This window comes from Cryptomeria japonica, chromosome 10 (genome assembly GCF_030272615.1).
Source record: "Cryptomeria japonica chromosome 10, Sugi_1.0, whole genome shotgun sequence".
In the NCBI taxonomy this organism is placed as follows: domain Eukaryota; kingdom Viridiplantae; phylum Streptophyta; class Pinopsida; order Cupressales; family Cupressaceae; genus Cryptomeria; species Cryptomeria japonica.
The window spans coordinates 829,334,906-829,356,296 of record NC_081414.1 but is presented as its reverse complement, the minus strand read 5'-3'; the positions used below and the strand labels follow the sequence as shown (position 1 = coordinate 829,356,296).

The window sequence follows — 21,391 nt, the reverse complement described above, 5'->3', positions numbered from 1 at the left end:
TAAGGAATCTGATTTTGCAGGTCAAGGAGAAGGAGCTAAAGATGCTGATATGGAATGGGTCAAGGACCTTCCACCTACTCAGCCTATGCAACTTGAAGCCATTTTGGACTCAAGAGAAGTGAAGAGGACAAGGAGGAAAGTTTATAAGGAGCACCTGGTAAGTGGCTATAACTACCAAATGAAGATGCCACCTAGATGTCAGAGGATATAGCACAGCATGGGGTCTCAGTTGCAGATCTCATTTCATCGGGAGCATGAAATCTTTCCTCTCCGAGTGTATGGTGCAGGAGCACCTAGTATCTAGTCATCATTTTAATTAGATGTTTGAGTCTTAGGAGTTAGGGGTCATGTTAGTCTGGTTCAATAAGGTCTATGGAGACCATTTGTAATGTCATTTCATGTTTTTAGGTTTGTATGTCAGAGTTGGAGTCATATTTTGCAAGTCTGTAAAAAAATCTATCAATGTTGTCATCGAGATAAGTTATACTAATAAAGTGCCATTGTTGTAAAAAAATGTCAATGTTGTCATCAGGATAGTTATCCCGATGAGGTGTCGTTGTTGTAAAAGTGTCAAGTTTGTCATCGAGATAGTATTCCCGATAAAAGAGTCATTAGGATAGTTTCTTCTATCAGGATTGGCAAATATGGTTTAGCCGACTGTGGAAGGTTATCCCGATAGTTGTCCGATTGCCTAGTTCAGTATAGCTATGCCGACATGGGGTCATCGGGGTAAGTTTACCTTATCGGAGTTGCACCAAAAGGTTATCCCACTGATAGTAGCTATTACGATGGGTGAATAAAGACTTCAATTCAGGATTGCTATCCCGACATCGGTGTCTGGTAGAGTTTTATCAGTTTGGGATTGTTATCCCGATGTATGTGTTCAAATTTGATTTTTCAAATGTGGAAGTCGAATAGTCATGCAATCCAACGGTCATGGCGGGAAAACACAAATTTGGTATAAATTGTATAGCAACATTGGAAAACCAATTCTGAAGGGTGAAATATGAAAATTTGAATTTGAATCTGATTCTGTAACATAGTTTGAAAGTTTTGAAATCACTAGCATCGTATTGGAAGTTCATTTCATTTTCTTGTAATTAATTTGTTTCCTGTACTTACATGTCGTTGTATGAATGCACATTGGCCGGTCAATTATATGTATGGTTAGGCACTGAATTACCTTCCAGATGTCGGTGATCTGATTTTCGAATTCATTGCGAAGAAGCTTAGTCGTTTGCACACGGAGACCTGGTTAGCAGGGTAACTAGGGTTTAACCTCGTTTTGACAATTCTCCCTCTCTGTATTGCATCATACAACCATGGCAATTGGTGCAAGGAGCTACGTGTGAATTGTGTGTTAAGATTAGATGTCATACACTTAACAAATATGAGTAACATTGTATGTTTTTAATTTTGTAGTGTGTTGCAAATATGAGGCCACACGATAAAAAGGCACCAACTTGGGATGAATCTCAAGATTCTTTGGATGACACATCACAATTTACAACACTTGGCATTTGTATCATGATATGTGTCAGAGCATCTATGTCATTGTCAGATGTGTAAGAACATCTAACGTTGTAAGATGGATAAAAGAATCCATTCCATGTAAAAGCATGTAAAAGCGAATTACAAAGTGAACTTGAAGGGCAATGAAGAGACCTATGATTGGTAACAATGGCATGCATAAAAGCATCTTATGGACCAAATTGGAGGGCCCAAGTTTAGCGAGTGGAATATTTGACCTTGGGAGTTACATACTATCCCCGCAAGGTGGATTCATCATGAGCAGGGGAGAAATTTGTGGAGACCAATTTGGACCATGATTTTGGAAAGCACTTATGATCTCCTAGTTTTGTCTTGGTCTATATATTGGATGCTTCAAATAGAGGTTTAGACACTTGTAGGTTTGATGGGATCAATTTACCTAAATTTTTGGACACAAGTAGAAGATCTCTATTGAAGGGTTGGTACTCTCAAAGTGTATTATAATTTGCAAATTGTGATTAATTCATTAAGTGTTTCTTTGATGATGAATTTTCTCCCAAAAGAGTTTTCCTGATTTGTCTATTCGTTGCTGATGTAATTGTTCAATGTGTAGAACTTTCACACTTATAACTCCTATTATAAATAAATTACATCATAAAGGAGGTCTTAGATGAGAAAAATAAGCCTTCAAATGAATCTAAAATATGATAAAACCTATACTTTAATTTGTCGCATGCATATGTTTTCAAAAAAAAAAAAAAAATCTCAAAAGTTCCTATTTCATAGAGCATATGCATGTTCGAATTATGTGATTTAAAAAACAAATTTGGTTTTGCGAGTCTTGAACTCGTTATCTCCGACATCAAAAGCAATGGCTTAGAGGATTCCCTCACACCATCTACCTAAGCACAAATATATATAACTTTACCACACTTATTTATTTGCACTCTATTTATTGTTTAGCTATGGACAAAATAGCAGGGCCTAAATTTGAACTGATGACCATACACCTACAATGCACATTCACCACTGATTTAAAGTTAGTCACTAACATCAAACAGCCAGTAGGAAATAAAAAAAAATGAACCATGAAGATGCTTTCACTATGCAAACCACCATGACAGCTTACTAACAAGGAATAATTTATGATACTAAATCAACCAATTACAAGATAGTGTTGGACATTGTTTGCTAACCAAACATACAAATTTGATGTACATGGTGAAATCCGCATTGAATAAGCAAAAGGTGATCCATTATACTACCAAGAGGACATCTGTCATTCTATTGCACTACTAACAGATCCAACACACTATTTAACAAAATTTTTAAAAAGTGGCAGATGGAAAAATAAGTTCAATTACATGCTAGTAAACATCTTGGAGATGGATGGCGCACAAGCATTGTCCATCAATGGCTAGCCTTTCAATTGATGTGCAAAGAGCCAGCAAAAAATCATATCATGAATAAGAAAAACTATCCAATACATTAACTACACGGTGATTTGCAGGCCTTTGCATTTGGCTTATTATTATATAAGCCATTCTTTCAACCAACCTCAACCACTTCAGCCTCCCGACAACCACCTAAAAAACTAATCACTACTCAACAAACACATTGACGTAACATTAAACTAACCTACTAACATTATAACCCTAACCACAATAACGAAATTTTGGATAACAGTATATAAAATACCAGATAGTTTTAATTATTTCCATTTGTACTTCACAATGTATTTTTTGTCTAGGCTACAACTAGATAAGCTATTATATTCAATCCTGCATCCCATAATACAATACATTTTCTACTGGCATTAATTGCTGGGGTGCTCTGCTACTGAACTTTCTTTCTTTTATGATAAGTTCCCAAAAAAAATATAAATTTGCATGTATGAGTGAGCTAAAAATTAAATGAGAAAAGAAAGCTTAAATAGAAACCATAGTTAAAATAAGCTTTGGAAAAAGGAGCATTCCAAACATTAGAGACATATATTACCCAGGTTGAAAAGCTTCCTCGTTTCAAACTATATAGTCCAACCTGGCAGCATAAGGAATCTTAAAAAGGTCTAGGAGAGTCATGAACAAACTTTGGAAGAGTATATGAAAAAGGAATTCATTCATTTTCCCAGACAAGACCTACTTGACTCCAACTTTGTAGATCAAGTCAAGTCAACTATGCTTCCTAGTTGAAATTTCCATTGTTGTGACATTAAAAAACTTGCAATGCAACTAATTTATGTACACTAGCATATATCTAGTCACCACAAACTCAAAAAATACTCAAACTTTTGTTATGTAGAACTCCACGAGTTGCAGCCATCATGGCCACTATGATCCATCATGTATTCACAATGCAGATCAAACTAAAAAATCATCTTAAGATACATCAACAATGTTTTTATCATTTATAATTATAAATTCAACATAAATGCATATTGATAGCAGTCCCCATAAACTCTCTCTCAACCTTCCAGTGGTATATTATAGGATTGCAACCCAAATAAAAGAGAACCAGAACTTCTTTTGCAAGATCCATATATGCAGCTAACAAAAAGCGCTCAAAAGGATCTAGGTATCTACTGCCAATATGATTAATACAATTGTGGTGTATTAAATGATCACATATAATTACCATGAATACTTGATGAGATTGCACAATGTTAAGGCATATGGACTCAATTATATGCTACTGATTCACTGAATAATCTTAGTAGAAATGATTTTTAGAAATAAGAAAATAAGATGTCAGCTTGAAATTTAAGTTAGCAAGATAAATATCAATATATGTAAAGGACATGAAAATAACGTTAGCTAAGAACTTGATAAACGAATTTTAACCTGAAGCTCTGCTAATTGATCAACATATTCCTGTGCAAGAATATCAACCCGGGTGGAAAACTGCTGCCCAATTTTTATGAATGTTGGTCCTAATCTCAAAATAGTTTCTTTCAACCACTTAGCTAGGACTTTCCGCCTTTCCTTTTTTTTCTCCTCAGTAATCCCACCTGTACATAAATTGGAAAAGCATGAATGCAAAATTATTTTAGATGATATGGTATGAAAACTTTGCATAAAAGACCACCTTGAAAATTTGTTGAATATTGTCATTACAACATTACATGACATCAATGTTATGGTGAGGGATTTTTAAGATTTTTATAATTTCATACAATTTCATGCAAATTTGTATGATCGTAGAGAATAATGTCTATCTGAAGGAAGATATCACCATGCATGTTAAAAATAAATGGCCAAATGAAGTACAGACAACCGAAGTCAACAAGAGAAGTATTCAAGCAAGGCATCTAAAGACCTCAAAAATGAGGCACCAGATATTAACTCGTCTCAAGATTTTCCTGGTATAACCCTAGAACCTGATCCTTATTAGGTCTTAGGGCTCAAGCTCTAATATATGCTTTTAAGGTCTTATAGCACACATATGGAATCATAATGAAGTGGACTAACAGTGCTGAGAACTTCAAGGATTAGTCAAGGTGATCCTACTACAAAGGGTTTATTGTGCTGTTCTATTTTCAGATCCACCAGACCAAAGTGTTTATCTTTGAAAGTGGGCCCTACTTCATGGGAAAAGGTGGGAGTCATAAAATATTGGATGGTGGATCTCAATACACTTGATGATAAATCATACACCTTGGGCATTCCAGTATGGATTAGGCTGTTAGACTTACTGCTAGGTTCTATAACTGCAAATTTCTGAACAAGTAGGCAATTTATCAAGGAAACTCATTTGTATATCCAATAACACCGAGAAAAGAAAAATAGTCAAGTATGGCCAGGTTCTTTTTGATATTGCATGAGAAAAGAGGATACTTATTACACAGTTCTTGCAACTAAAGACTCAGATTGTGTAGGCACCATAGACATGCAACCTACATCTAGCCATGTGTATCATCTTGGATCAAGTCATGTTACTGGTCATGTAAGAAGCAAAAGACAATTACACTATTCAAAATTGAGGCAGCTTTAAATGAGGAGCAAATGCAGCACAGGAGTCCACATTCAAGAGTTGCACTGAGAGCTTGATCTTCCACAACTGATCAGCCAAACTCCACAGTGATAGCCAGGAAGCTATTCAATCAGTCATAATCCAATTGAGTAATCTAGGACGAAGCATACTGAGGTCCATTGAGATTATATTCATTATTGAATTGAGGAGGGGATGTTGGGTCTATGATTTATGCCGAATTATAATTAGGTAATTGACATTTTCATATGCCACTTTCTGACCTTAATTTTGTAGAATATGATTGTGCTTTTGGGCATAGTCAGTAGGGCAGGGACTGGCAAGTAAATGTTTTTCCTTTTTGCTTTGGGCTGTCTATGATGTGTTTTAGCATTGATGTTAGTGTTGTTTTTTATTTTTTTTTAGAGGTATCCCTGCAACCCAGCCCAGCACCCAACCCGCCTTACCTTGGTCTTACTTACTGCCAAGTTGGGGTTAGGAAGGGGTGAGCTGAGGCAAGACTAGTCCTCTAAGGATGCACACGAGCACCCGCAAGCCACATGCATCGGGCAAACCCGAGCCTCGGAGTCAAACCCAAGACCAATGGGGAGCAAACCCATGGCCCAAGCCAACTCCGCTACTCGTGCAGGTTGATGTTAAGAGTTATTAAACCCATCTTATTGAGCCCAGTGAGTTTCCAATCTTGTTGTAAATGCTTACAAGTGATTTCAGTGATGTAAGTCATTGAGAGTTTACTGTCTCATTTTACTAAAACAACATTAAGCAAAAAAGGTAGAGAAAAAAGGGAACAGGGAAACTTGCACAAAAAGGAAAGGAAAATGCAATTACTAAAGAACTGATTAACAGAATACAAATGCACACACTCCTTAAAAAACATTTTAAGGAAAGATTGAAACCAGATACAAAAAGCCAATATTAGAAGCCCAAGAACCTGAAGAGGAGTTTCTGAGAAGAATGAGCTTTAAAGAATAATTTTATTAGGAAAAAGACCCATGACTCTGTGAGGAAAGAAAAAAGGGAGACCAATAAAGCAACAGTTTAAGGAACATGCTGCAAGGCTCCTACTTCTAAAGGAACAAAAACAACGATTTTAAGTTCAGCAGAGAGAGCTAACTACTAAGTTGAATAAAGTACTTGATGACCTCAAAGTTCAGACAAATATTAAACATCACTTGTAGCTCAAGATACATATTTTCTTGATATTTTATAGAAGGTAATTTGTTTCATTATAGTGATATATATCGATACATACAATTTTATTTAATATAATTTTTTTTAAAATTTGTTCTGTTTGTTAGCATTTTAATAAGTCTTTTGCAAGATATCACAAAATGGAACAGTGTTGTAAAACCTCTCTTCAAATTTGGTGAAGTTCCCTAAGATATACAGATATGCTAAATTGTTCCTAAACTAAAAAATTATAGATATGTATGTTGGCATATGTGCAGAGCTTGATGACATGATGATATTGTATGTTGTCATTGATGTCAATATGCTTTAGTATGAACCGGTATAGTGAAGTAAGCAAACTGACAAGAGAACCAGTATGATGTTGTGAACCGGTATATGTGAAAAAGTGAAGCGGTATGTTGGTTCGAGTGAAGCAGTATGTTGGAATGAGAACTGGTATATGGGAAGTTTTGTATCGGGGTTTCATTTGGGTATGACTACCGGTTGGTAGTCTCAGTTTCAGGGTTTCCGGTTGATGCATTTCAAGTCTATGTGATTCGACCGACGCCATCCTGTGATGGGTTAGCATTGAAATGGAGATCAGATCGTGTTGCCACGTCAACCTTGTGCACGTGAAGGATTTCCTTGAGGATCTTGCATGAAGATGATTGATCCTATCTACCTCGGGAATGTGCTAAGTCTTAGTAAACGATGGAGAACGTGTGATGGGTTATCAACTTCCAGAAGCGATAAAGAACGAACGATGGAGAACGTCTTGAGATCTGTTCAAGACTGTTTTATTCAATGCAATGTGATTGAACGGTCAGGATTGGACCGACTGTATTGATAACCTAAATGTTTAGGGTTTAGGGTTTATGCTACCGACCTATCTGTTTCCTATAAGGTCGATGATGATTTGTATTGTGAAGTTGTTGGCAAATGTTATGTGTGTATCCAAGTGAAGAGATACTTGATTCTTGTCAGACCAGAGCAGTGTGTTGATACCTGCAAAGTGTGATTGCAGAAGCAAAGGAACTAAAGTGGATCTGCCTTGACATTGAGTGTCGTTATCAGATCAGTGTATTACCTGTTGACTTCTAACCATTTCAGCAGTTGGAAAATCCCTTAACTGGGTAGCTTTAACAGGCTTTGTGTAAATCCTTTAACAGGGTGACTCAAATCAATGAGTTCTTCAAATCCTCTTGCGAGGTAACCTTTAACCGGGTATTTAGCCATCCCTTAACCGGGTGATCCCTAGCAGGATCGGTTCCTAGCAGAACCTATTGTAAAGTCCTTAACCGGATTAGGCTCCTAACAGAGCGGACTTCAGAAGAGTTCAAAGAACAACTTGTGGGTATTCATCCCCACCGTGGTTTTTCCCAGTTGGGTTTCCACGTGAAAAATCAGTGTGTCATGTGTGATGCCTTTTCATGTGATGATTAGTATTTTCTGTTAAGTGGTAATGCATGCCGATCCAGTGGTCTTTATATTTCTAATGTATTACTTGTTTATGCATATGGGTGAAGTGGAAAGGAGATATTAGGTGTGGTGAAGATCTAAGTGTCACCGGTTTATGCCTTTCACAGTCATACTGTGTTTTACCGGTAGTGCCCTGTTTTAGATCGGTGATACTGTTTACCAGTTAGTTCAATCTTTGCAGTCAAAGTGGTTTAAAAGAGATTTTTGGCTAAACTAATTCACCCACCCCCCCCCCCCTCTCAGTATCTGCTGAGTATTTACTATTCATCATTATTCATCAATGTACACTACACAAGATTCACAAGGGAACTTTGCATAAAAATAATGACTACTTTCCTATGTTTTTCCTTGGATACAAACCCCAAACTATTAACATTCATGCCTTGCAAATGAGAATTTCAAATATTAAAAGAAAGAAACTAATATAAACACACAAAAGACACCTTCCAGCTGGCTATAACAAAGACCATCTATTCTATGAAGCAAGATTCTAAAAAGAATAACAACACATGTGACACATGATTCCATGAATTATAATTCATAAACAAAGCCACAAACTAAGTAGACAAATAACCTCTACACAAAGCTTGATGGTGAAATCCACTTTCAATTTGATTAATGGAATTACCAACACATGTTCAACAATAACTTTAACTTAAACAATCATAATCAAAGCATAAGCATAGCATCAATCATCATTCTACAGTTTATGAGCTCAAAGCACTTATTTATAGGTTAAAAATGCCCAATCTTTGAGATTTTTGAATAGTCATCATTTAATTCCAAAACACAAGTTTTAAAGAAAAATGCTTGAAGGTTGTTGAAAAGTTAAAAAGAAAGAAACCTTAAAGCATATCTAATTTAAACAACTAATCAAAATAAAAACACCTAAAATAGATTCTCCCCCTTCATCCAAAAATATAGCATGACTGGAAATAAATATTTCCAAAAATAGCAATATTAAGTAGAATGGTGTCTATCACACCGCTAACACTTCAAAAGTATCTTCCTATGGCACTAAAATTTTAATTTAGTCCTATGCATAAACTAAAAGGAATACCAACACCTCTACTTGAAAACACCAAAAGGCAAGCTCCTTCTACTAAATGGTGAATCAACTTGCATACATAGGGGCAAAGATTGAGTTTTACACTTTAATTCCTTGCTTTTTGTTTTCTTTGTCGACTGCTTTAATGTCATGACTATTGGATATTTTGTCATTGATGTCAAATGTTGATGATCAAGGTTGTATGAGGGCTTGTCAAGTTGTTGATTATTCATTTAATTTTCATCAATTGTTCAGTTGAACCACCTAGTTGGGTGCTTAAGCTACTTGCCTACTTGCTTGAGCTACCTGGGTGTCTGGTTGAGCTACTTGGGTATCTACTTGAGCTACTTGGGTGTCTACTTCAGCTGCTTGTCTGTGTGTTTCAGCTACCTGCCTATCTGGTTGAGCAGCTTGTGTGTGTGGCTAAGCTAGTTCAATATTAGCTTAAGCTGACTATTTGTCTACCTCAGCAGTTTGTCAACTACTTGCTTGTCTATGTGTGTGCCAAATCAGATTGACACATCATCTTTGGAGTTTTCTAAATATGCGATGGTCTAATTTCAATGTTGAATCAAGCAGTCTTAAGGAAATGGACAATACATGTGTAATGTCCCTCCTTGGGATTTTCCCTAATTCAGTCCTGAGACAACAATTTCAACTTATAGTGAGAATTATAATACATTTATAAATTAAATATTATCAAATCTGAGGACATTTCACTATAATATTTAACTTAAATTTCTATGAATAATTCAGAAGGTAGAACTTAAAAGAAGGTAGAACTTATCTTGATAGCCTTCTCCATTTATATACTTGAGAGTGGTGCTCCTATATCATAAACTTATGCTCTACTAGAGAGATTCAAATCTGAAAACAAGAAATAAAAGTCTTCAAGTGTCTTTCTCAATTTCCCCTACTTATCCTTTTATGTGTTTTTCTCCCTCTTCTTAAATTAATGAATGTACTTGATATGTCTCCCTTATATATAACATGCCATAATCTTCATATAACTCTCTCTAAATCATGTGTTGACACTTCAATTGATCATGATTTACTACAGCTTTTATTTGATTGGTATCTCACAAGTAGTGGAGAATGGGTAAAAAACACAAGTAATTTTCCCAAACAAAAATCTTCAACATGTTGTTGACTCCTCTTAGACATTCATTGACCCTTTGGTAATAACCTACAAATTCCTTGCGAAAGCTTAAGTGGGGTTGAAGTGAAAAAACACAACCAATTTTTCAAAGTATTACAAGTGGGTCCCATTCCATTTAGTGGAGCTGCTGCTAAAAACACAAAAAATGTGAAACCTTCAAAACCTCTTCTAATTGTTGCAAATGCTGTTTGGAGATTCTTTTATTATAATTATTGTGTGGGGCCAACAAAGCACTTTGGCAAGTGTATTCTAATACTAATAAATCTGAATTTCTATTGAAGTCCTTTTTCTTTAATTCTGATATCTGTCAGATCAAAGACCCCCCATGGTATTCCTTCCTTTATAATCTGCTTCCACATCACAAGATAATTATAAATGCTGCTGAATTAATATATGTTTTCTGAGTTCTCCCCCCTTTGACCAACAATGTCTGGTTATAATAATCAGACAGAGCATATATAGAACATCCTATATTGTGTCACGTATCCTATACCACAACTACAGAATTGAATTGAACTGCTGTATATTTCATCTCTTATAAATGCCAATATCTCCTCTTGTGGTTCGTGTATTCTGACCTTCTCCGATTTCTCCTTCTCCCCCCCTTTTTGAATGTGTGAGTCTTTATTTATACTTCTATCTCTTAAAGGTTGCACCTCTTTGATGAGTCATATCTTTCCCATTTGGATCAGTTCATTATACCCATAATGCTCTTAGAGATCGCTGGCAACTTTAGCTGATAATCAGCCTTCTTTTAAAGGCGGCATCACTTGTTAATTTTGTTTTAAGACTTGATCGATGTCATTACCCTTTTAATTCGTATCCATCAGCCATGATCATAATCAAATCAGATTTGTACATAATCAATATTGGCTTATCATGATTGCTATCCAATCAACTCTTAATGTTGATTATACTTGTGTAGTCAGTCCAAACGATATTTTATTTGTTGATTATAATATAGGTGAGAGGTGTCGAATGTAAATGGTTTCTTTATTCTGTTATGATTAGTGAACATGGCTAACCAATCGATGAACATAATGTGTGTAATCACTACCGTTTCTTCATCCATCGATTTCCATTCACTATCGTCATGCCAATAATCGATCTTTGTCCTCCCTTGTTTAGCGGCACTTACTATATTAATATACGATGCTTGGTGACCTACGATCTTTGTATGAGCGTTTACTAATCTTGCGTGTCATCGATGTTCCATTATTTAGACAGTCAACTTTAAATGAGTCTTCGTTGTATTTAACTAATAATCTCGAACTCATTTATATTATATTTTATTATTATTTTTATTATTATATATATATATATATTTTTTTTTTTATTATTATTTTTTTTCCTCTTTTGTATTTTAATTGTATTATTATTTATTATTGAATATATAAATTATGTTGAAGTTATTATATAATAAATAATAATCATATATAACAATAATAATAAATAATAATCATAACAAATAATAATAAACATTAATAATTATATATTAGAGGAAAATCGTGAAGTCTCATAAATGAGACAATTTTCCAATATTATTAAATGTTAATTAATAAATGTTTTAATTATCGTATTTATTTAATCCAATGTCCAAGGAGGGGTTATGGCAACATGCAATATTGGTAGCTTGTTGAATGCTATATTTAGACTTCACACAGGATGTGGTAAAAAGAACAATAATTAATGAACCGGTGGTTTAAGGCAACGAGATCATTATTACAGCAAGCCCAATACATGTATGGCAGGCATAGCACTTTCGTGGAACTCCAAAAAGAGGGATGCTACAGCTAGATTGTGGGGTATTATTATTTTTATTCCTAGCAAATTCGCGTGATTAAATTTAACGTATTTGGAATAATATCTTTTAAGATGAGAAGATCAAAAAAAAAAATTGAAACAAAACGTAATGGAGATTGGTCATTAAGCATATGACAGAAAATTTATCATTAAAATGCTAAGTTGGAGGGTTTGCCCCCCTAGGCCCTTGGTACAAGTCCGGTCTAGTCCAGTCTGGGTCCAATCCGCTTGTGGTCCAGATAGGTCAGACCAGATCGAACTCAGGCGTCCAACGGCACGAAAACCAAGTTTTTTTTTGCAAAATTTAATTTTTTTTCAAATCTGCCACTTAAAAAAATTAAAGCGAGTTTTAAAACATAAACTTGGCTCATTTCTCCTCATGTGTTGCAAACAACAGTTTTTTGCTAGCAAGCTGAAGAAAGGGTGAACAAAGTTTGGCTTCCAAAATCAAATAGAAGTTGAATTCTGATTTTTAAAGCTTCAACAAGTGTTGCAGCATCATTTCCACACATTTGCAAGCTCCCATTGGTTGAAAGAGGTAGGTTTTTGAACATTTTTTTCAACTATTTTTACTTCACAAATTGTCAAACATGAAACATTAATTGTTTTTCATTATTTTGTTTTTGTTTTGAATGTGTTCATATTATTTCTTTTTTTGCCATAGGAACTAGAATGGCATCTACCTCTTCCTCCATTGGCACAAATAAACAATCGATATCAAAACAAAGAAATGATCCAAATTCTCCCCTTTGGAAGTATGTTGAAATTATAAGATCGCTTCCAGGAGGTGGGGGACAATGTTGGAGATGCCAAGGATGTGGTGTAGAACGTAGTAGTTTATATTTTCGGGTGGTAGGCCATTTGTGTGGAATATTAGGAAGAGGCATCAAAAATTGCCCTAGAAAAGAGAGTAAACCTATACCAAATGAGACGGTGATGAAATATATTAGGGAGCATGAGGCTACAAAAGAGAGAGGGAATGCAACCTCCATCTAATCTCAATGTTGTAGTAGAAAACTACCCCTTCTTTTCCACAACTGAACGTCAAAGTGAAGCACCCTTTAGACGCAAAAGAACAAAGGAGTGTTTAGAAACCGCATTTCAAAATGAGAGTTGAGAAATTGCCGACCAAGATGTAGCAAGGTGCATATATGCAAATGGGTTGGCTTTCAATGTTGTTTGCTCCCCATATTGGAAGAAAAAGATGATAAGTGTTAATGAAGCTCCAAGAGGGTATAAGGGCCCAAGTTATGAGAAGGTACGTGGAACCTTATTGGAAAGAGAGGTGAAAGGGGTTGAAGATGCATTGAAACCCATAAGGGATTCATGGACTAAGACAGGTGTATCAATTGTTTCAGATGAGTGGAAAGAATCTAAAAATCATCCCTTGATCAATGTCATAGCGGTGGCCCCTAAAGGGACAATAGTTTTGAAAGTTGTAGATTGTGAAAGTTGTAGATTGTGAAGACCAAGTAAAAGATGGCCAATTTATTGCAGATATTCTCATCTCTGCCATTGAGTTAGTGGGACCCCACAATGTTGTCCAAGTCATAACAGACAATGCAAAAAATTGTAGAGTTGTTGGTTTGTTGGTTGAGGAATGCTATCATCACATCTTTTGGACACCTTGTGCAGTCCATTCACTCAATCTTTTGCTGCAAAAAATTGGGAATAAAATTAAATGGATCAAAGATGTGTATGCAGAGGCTAAGGACATCCAGATGTTCATCACAAACCACTACATGTCTCAAGGGATTTTTATATCCTTTTCGAATTTGGAGCTATTAGCTATTGAAGGTAAGTGAAGTAGTAATTTAATTTTCAATTTTCTGATTTTTAAAAATTTCAATGTTCATAATATCATTGTGTAAGCTATATTGTGTATTCTTCTTTAAAGTTTGGCTTTATTTTTTAATCATTTTGGCATTAATTTGCATAAAGTGGCACTTTGCAATATGGTGATCGGGACAAATTGCACTATATGGAAGCAGATCAACAGTGAGAGGGCAGCAAGAATTAGGGAACAGATATTGAATAAGTCATGGTGGGATCTTGTGACATATCTCCTTAGTTTCACTAAGCCCATTATGAGCATGATTCGCTATACCAACATGGATAGACCTTGCATTGGTGAGATTTGTGATGGCATTGACTCAATGCTTGAAAAAATGAAGTGCATTATGAATGCAAGAGAGAAAGACCTCGAGGAGAAATTCTTCAAACAAGTGGAAGCAATTGTTGTATAAAGGTGGAATAAGATGACCACTCCTTTGCATCTTTTTGCCTATGCCTTGACACCAAAGTACTATAGCAATCATTTTATTGATCAACCAAGAAGGCTTGCACCATGGAGAGATTTAGAAGTGTCTAATGGGTATAAGGCAGCATTCCTTAGACTCTATCTTGATGATGATTTGTGAGATATTATTACAAATGAGTTCATAAAATTTGCAAATGGAAATGGTCTAAGTGTTGATGCTATTCGTCATAGATCCAAAAAGGATGCTCATAGTTGGTGGTACTTCCATTGCACATGCTTCCAAAACCTACAACCCCTCACTGTCAAAGTTTTATCACAAGCTTAATTAATTAAAATTTATCATAAGTTTTATTTATAGTTTACTTTGTCTTCATAGGTTGCTAGTAATTTTTAATTTTATAAATTTATAACTTTAATTGTTTACTTTGTCTTCAAAGGTTGCTAGTTCATCTGCTTCAGAAAGAAATTGGAGCACATACTCTTTCATCCACTCAATAAAGCGCAATAGATTGCAATCAAAAAGAGCGGAGAATTTAGTATATGTGCATTCCAACCTACATCTTCTTTGTAATATCCCGGATAAGAAAAAATTGTTTTTAGGAGCAATAAGAATTAACAACCAACACATAACCCATTAAGGTTAGAAAACATAAACTCAAAGCTTGCTGAAAATGTAACCCTTCCACTTTCTGATCACCAAGTGCCCAATGTGGGAAGGTGAGAGCATACGGTGATGAGGGGATCATTAGATCACAAATCTTCTAGAATGATAAAATAAATACAATACTAGGCAGCAAGCCAGCCCCGTCCGCTTATCCAGCGGGAAAGCAAGAAACTTGGCGGTGAACCAGCCAAGAGAACCATACAACAGACACAAATCACTCAACCACAATATTTCAGCGGGAGTACTGAATTACAAAATACTCAACTCGGCCGCTTATGCAGCGGGAGGACCATTACAACCAATCATCGCTCGACCGCTTATGCAGCGGGAGGACTGAATTACAATTTAAACAAATGTAGGCGACAAGCCAACCTCTTCCACTTTTTCAGCGGGATGAGAGATTACAATCCAGAATGGGTTAATAGTACTACTACTTAACCTTACAATAAAGGGAGAGTGAGGGTAGAAGAATAATGCTGAACATAAAAGATAATGATCATGAAACTCTTCTAACATCAAAAACAGTAGGCTGGAAATGCATAACCAGCAGCCTATAAACCTACTAAATCACTCACTCATATCTCTCTCAATACTCACTCAAACCACCCCAAATCACTCCCAAACTAACACTATAACAGCAGTGACTAAAACAAACCAAATGGAAGCCATCAAAACCCCCCACATTATTTGGCACACATCCCAATGCACCCTCAAAACCCCACGCCTAGCTAGGAAATTTCGATTTGCTTTAATAAATTCAATACTCAATGAAAGGTGCCACAAACTTACAATATGAATCGCCAGCAGCAGGAAGGATGATTGAACCAGTACCCAAAATGACGAGACACTCAGGCAGAGAGGTGTGATCAAAAACGTGCTTCAGCCACAGGGAAACCAGCAACTCCAGAAATCACTCCAAACACCAAAAAGACTGAGATATGCAATGAAAGTATCATAGATTACAACACGCAGCTAGGTACTATATTTCAAATACGAAACTGGAAAGCACTAGGGAGCCGCACTTCGAAGCTTCAAAGTTCTAACGCCAATCCGGCAGCATAACAATGCAAATTTTCAAGATAACCAAAATGAGAGCCCAAGGCTCATATTTATAACTCCACACCTTTCCAAATGCAAATGCAAATGGCACCAAACTCCATTCAAATTCACCTTCATTTCGCCTTATGTCTCCCGACTAACATGGCGCCCACTTACCTTTCCTAGGCAAGTTCAAACTTTCTTCATGGTGGCGTCTTTTGCAATATTAAACATTAAACCAAAGATGTTTAATCCTCCTAAATGGCCACCAACAAATTCACCCTTTGACTTAGGAAATAATCATATGAATATTAATTAATTATTTTTCCTAAGTCATCTCCACAATTAATCAGTAACTACAAATATTTAAATATTAAACCTTTGACAAGGAAATAATATTTAATTAAATTACTTATGACTCCCATACTAATCATTAACAGAAACCCGGATGAAGCGGAGTAAAGAAGACCAAAGAACTGTTGTAAGACCAGGATCCTATCCACTGCCAAAAATAGAAATACTCCATACTGCCACTTACTAAAAATAGTAAGTCATGAATTACTGCTCCGAAAAGCATGATCTTCGCACCCAGTGACAGAGCACGGAAAGCTCAGTAGGACAGCATCATCCAAACAGCCAACCCCTGACTTACTAAAAATAGTAAGTTCTCGCCTCACCAACGTTTGAAACCTTAATTCTTCATTCCACATAGCCTGCGGGTCTCAGGAATGGGCCAATGGACCACTAAAAGCACATCATTGAGAAGGGGACATTACATTCTTTCACACAAGCAACATGACTACAAGCAAGGGGAATCGAAGATGTGGGATATAGAGCCAGAGCATAGTGATTTGGATGCTTCCACTTCCCAGCTTGTTGCATTTGATGACTCGGACAGGGAGCAAACTTATAGTGCAAGTGACATTGGCATTGGTTCATCTAATGTCAATGTTAATGATGAGGAGGAGGATAATGAGGATGATGAATTAGAGAATCCATTTGATGATTAAACTTTAAATTGTTGAAAATTGAAACAATGATACTTGAATATTTGTCAATTTGATATTAAACTTGATGTATATGATGCTATTATGGTATGATCATGATGCTATGATTAATTTTATGTTGGTTTTGTTGTTTATATGATGCTATGTGACATGCTAATCTTAATTCATGCTTATAGGCTGCATAAATATATATATAATAATATATATATAAAATTTACATGTTTTTGTACTAACGAACCCAAATGAACCCAAACCCCTTTTCAAAATTTTGTCGTACTAGTTCTTCAAACCCGAACCGGTGCCCAAACCCGAACCGACAACTTAGTTAAAATGTGTATTAATGAGACATATCGAGCCTTACTCGAATGTTGTTGTGAATAGGAATGAACTTGCAATGCAATATTTTATTCTTGGTTATGGCGTGTTGGTATGGTTTTGACAGTGGAGTCGCGTTATGACTATTGACTACTACTGTGGAGTGGAGTGAGAACGTGCGGTAGCATATTCATATGCCTCGATAATAATAGTGGATACAATGCATCGAATAGGTTGTTGATGTTGTTTCAAAATGACTAGTGAGATTGTTGGAGTATTTGAGCTGGAATCTTACTAGGTTGTCATTTGATATAAAAAATTGTATGCAGCTATCAAAGCAGCGATTGTGGAGACTAATTTTGATTTGTAGAAGATTATGAATTGGTGCTCTCTGTGAATTGGTGCTCACTTTTGTAATTTGGGTTGGTGCCCATTTGTTAATGAAAGCTTTGTATGCTGTGGGTTTTTACCCGAAAGAGTTTTCCATGCAAAATTTTGTGTTTGCGTCTTGTGCTCATTCTATTTGTTCATTTATGAGGTTTCATGCTCTTAGAAGTTTAAAAGTTTAAAATACTGATTCAACCCCCCCCCCCTCTTAATATTATCTGTGTGCTCTTCAATGACCATTTTTCATGAGAAAATTGCCCACTTATGTAGATGATCTGCTCTCCACCAAGTTTAAATAGAAAACACACAAGCATGAAGGGAATAGGCTAGCAAAAGTAAAGACGGCACATGCTAGGAGGATATTTGCCATGCCAAATATCGAATTGGCACATGCCTCTTATCACTTAGCCATTTCTTTAAGTTGAAAGAAACTTTTAAGCTGTTCAATCATGCCTATTAGAATAGGGTGATGATTTTAGTGCAATTGGAAATGGTTTCTCAATAGATCTTGCAAGTTTTTCAACTAGGTCACGTATGTATTTGGATGCACCTAGTGAATGGTTATAATGGTAGATATTTATGGCAGCATTCCTACATTGTTTGGTGTGTTTGTCAACCTCGGTGTCTGTCTTCATCATTGCAAATTTGTTCTATGCAAAATTTCTTACAATGGCTGAAGCCATTGAAACCTAACCCCAACGTTGTCTCCATGGCCACTAATCCAATGAATTTTGTGAATGTTTCTTTGCTCCAACACTCCAAACCTACAAATTATTGATGTGCTAAATCATTTTATTGTGTTCTCCTAGTTCAATGGACCTCAAAATGACGTTTTTCTACTAAGCATTGATGAACTCAATGGCTAATGCACGACCAATCTCTACAACTCTTGATTCGCAAGTTTCCTCCTCCATGACTCATGACCCAAGGTCATGTTCTTCAACAAAAATGTGTTTGTCATTTCATGTTTTCACAAAAAAGGGTGCAAAACTTTCTAGGTTATCCACAATTGCTAGTCAATTTGCAATTAGGGTTTCACTCAAAACTTGCAAAGAGATAGCTGTAGTAGCAAATGTATGCAACAATGTGTCTCCAAGATTAGTTGTCAACACTTTAAGAGGTTTTAAATAGCCAAATAAGACAAGTTTCTTGCTGTTTCAATTTTTTCTTCACCATATTTGATGATGTATATCTAACAAGGATTTGATAAAAGATTAGCATTTTAAATCAATAGTTTTGTGTTGGTCATTTCTATGTTATATGAGAGTGTTTGTAAATTTGATTGACAATGATTAAGTAGACATTCTCGCATATTATCATATTTATCCTACATTTTCTTATGTGTTGTTCTAATAATTGCATTTGACTCTGTTACCCAATAAGGTACTAGTCTTGAGAAAATAGAACTTCTGTTACGTCTCATCTTTTGGCTTAGTTAAATAAATGTAATAAGCTGGATTTAGTATCAGTTAATCATCTCTGATTATTTAATTATGATTAAACACATTAGGATTAGTGTTATATTTTTAAATGCAAATGAAAAGGAAATGATTAAATTGAGATATTAATATGTTTTCCCTACTATATGTATGCGCTTCAGCTATGGTTTTGAGAGCTAACCTATTAATGTGTGACTAAGTGTGATTGAGTGCAGGTATTAGTCGAACGCAGGAACATGTTTGAGGAGAAGTGATCTAGCCACTTGGTAAAGAATGATCATGATGGATAGCTGTTTCACACACCATGTAGTCTCATTTAGATATGCATTTAGGATGATAAGATAGATGCATTTCGAATGATTTGATGATGTCTATATTGATAGTTATCACAATGTTTCAATTAGTTTGAAAAGAAAATAAATCTGCATACCTTGCTTATACCTATTTATTCATACCTCAATGCTTTTGTTTTGATTTTAAGTACATATCATTTATCTTTGGAAATGAAAGTAACTGTACCTATATACACAAACACATAGACACACATATTAATCTGATTTTAATTGATGTTCGTATGTACAAATGTATACATATACATACCGATATACACACCGATACACGCACACACACACACACACACACACACACACACATATATACACACGCATACATAATACCGATATATATACATATAATATGTAAATACCAATAATCATATCGTGAATGTTGTATTGAGCTGTTACAACTTATTGAATCAGACCTTATATATACATGGGAGGCCAATTTGTTTTGAACAAAATCTCACATTTATAACATAGATTTATGGCATACAAAACCAAATGTTTGTATTTATCTCTTGTTTGAACTAATATAAGTTCGTATGTATAATGAAGGGCATTTGTATCACCCAGCTTTCATATAATATAAGTTGTTCTCCACAACCGATTAAATAAATATATGACGGAGAACTTGATGAGTTCAATTTGCAACCAAATTCATATTAAATCAAATGTCATTGTAGTAATTATTATTGACGTTGAGCTGAGAGCATTTAACAATATCAATTTCTATTTTGAACATGAGGTTATAATGCCTCACTTAAGGCATTTCCCTTCTTTCTGCTGCAACTTTTAATCTTCCAAACATAACCAATTATTTCCATAGCAAAATGGCAATAACATCTTCAGCAAACATTGAACTTGGGGAAACGAGGGAGTAGTGACTACTCCATAATGGAGTCACTATCCCATTTTGGGAGAAAGGGGGTGGGGAGAGGGCTACATTATGGAGCCCCATTATTATCTTTTTTAGGCAGAATATCAGACCAAAACAGAAGATTTGTCATAACAATCAATTTCTAGTGTAATGGAAAAGGGGTAGAATGTTATATATCATACCTAGTTTTGTTACTTTTCATCTCCCATTTTTATATATTCTCTCAGGCCAATTTGATACCGATTTGAGCATGAAACAAACCATTATTTCTGATAATCTTGCTAGCATAGGGAAAATAGGAGAAACTCGATGGGTATTGGGTGGTTTTAAATATGATTTCTTCCAATTAAAAGAGCTTTTGGTTGGAGACTGATCATTCTCATTTATGGACAACTTTCACTGATTTCAGTTTTCATTTTCCAAGTAGGTTATTGTTCTGTTTCTTCCATTTTTGAAAATTAGTCCAATCATATGAAATGTAGAAAATCCAAGGAACATTTATTCAATTATATTTGCCTGAAACTTAGAGCTTTTGCAAAAATTGTATATATATGTGTGTGTGTGTGTGTGTGTGTGTGTGTGAATCATTCATCATTCATACATACATATATATATATATATATATATATATATGTATGTATGAATGATGAATGATTCACACACACACACACACACACATATGTATGTATGAATGATGAATGATTCACACACACACACACACACAAAAACACATATATGTATGAATGATGAATGATTCACACACACACACACATATATATATATGAATTATACATATATGTAGCAACAATCTGAAATGTAAATATTAGTTGTAAATTTTGTAGACTATAACTCTAATTTTTCATCTCATTTTCACGTGAAAAGGAAAACGAAATTAATTATTTCTGTTAGAATAGATTAGAAAACTTGAA

At 35.3% G+C, this 21,391-nt stretch overlaps 1 protein-coding gene across 1 annotated transcript in view; it reads right to left on the bottom strand.

Moving 5' to 3' along the window:
* Positions 1-21,391, bottom strand: part of LOC131076896 (protein ACTIVITY OF BC1 COMPLEX KINASE 8, chloroplastic) — a 179,381-nt gene that overhangs the window by 138,282 nt on the left and 19,708 nt on the right. Inside the window, exon 3 of the mRNA XM_058014241.2 lies at positions 4,332-4,498. Within this exon, the coding sequence (XP_057870224.1) occupies positions 4,332-4,498 (167 nt within the window). The remainder of the gene's footprint in view (positions 1-4,331; positions 4,499-21,391) is intronic.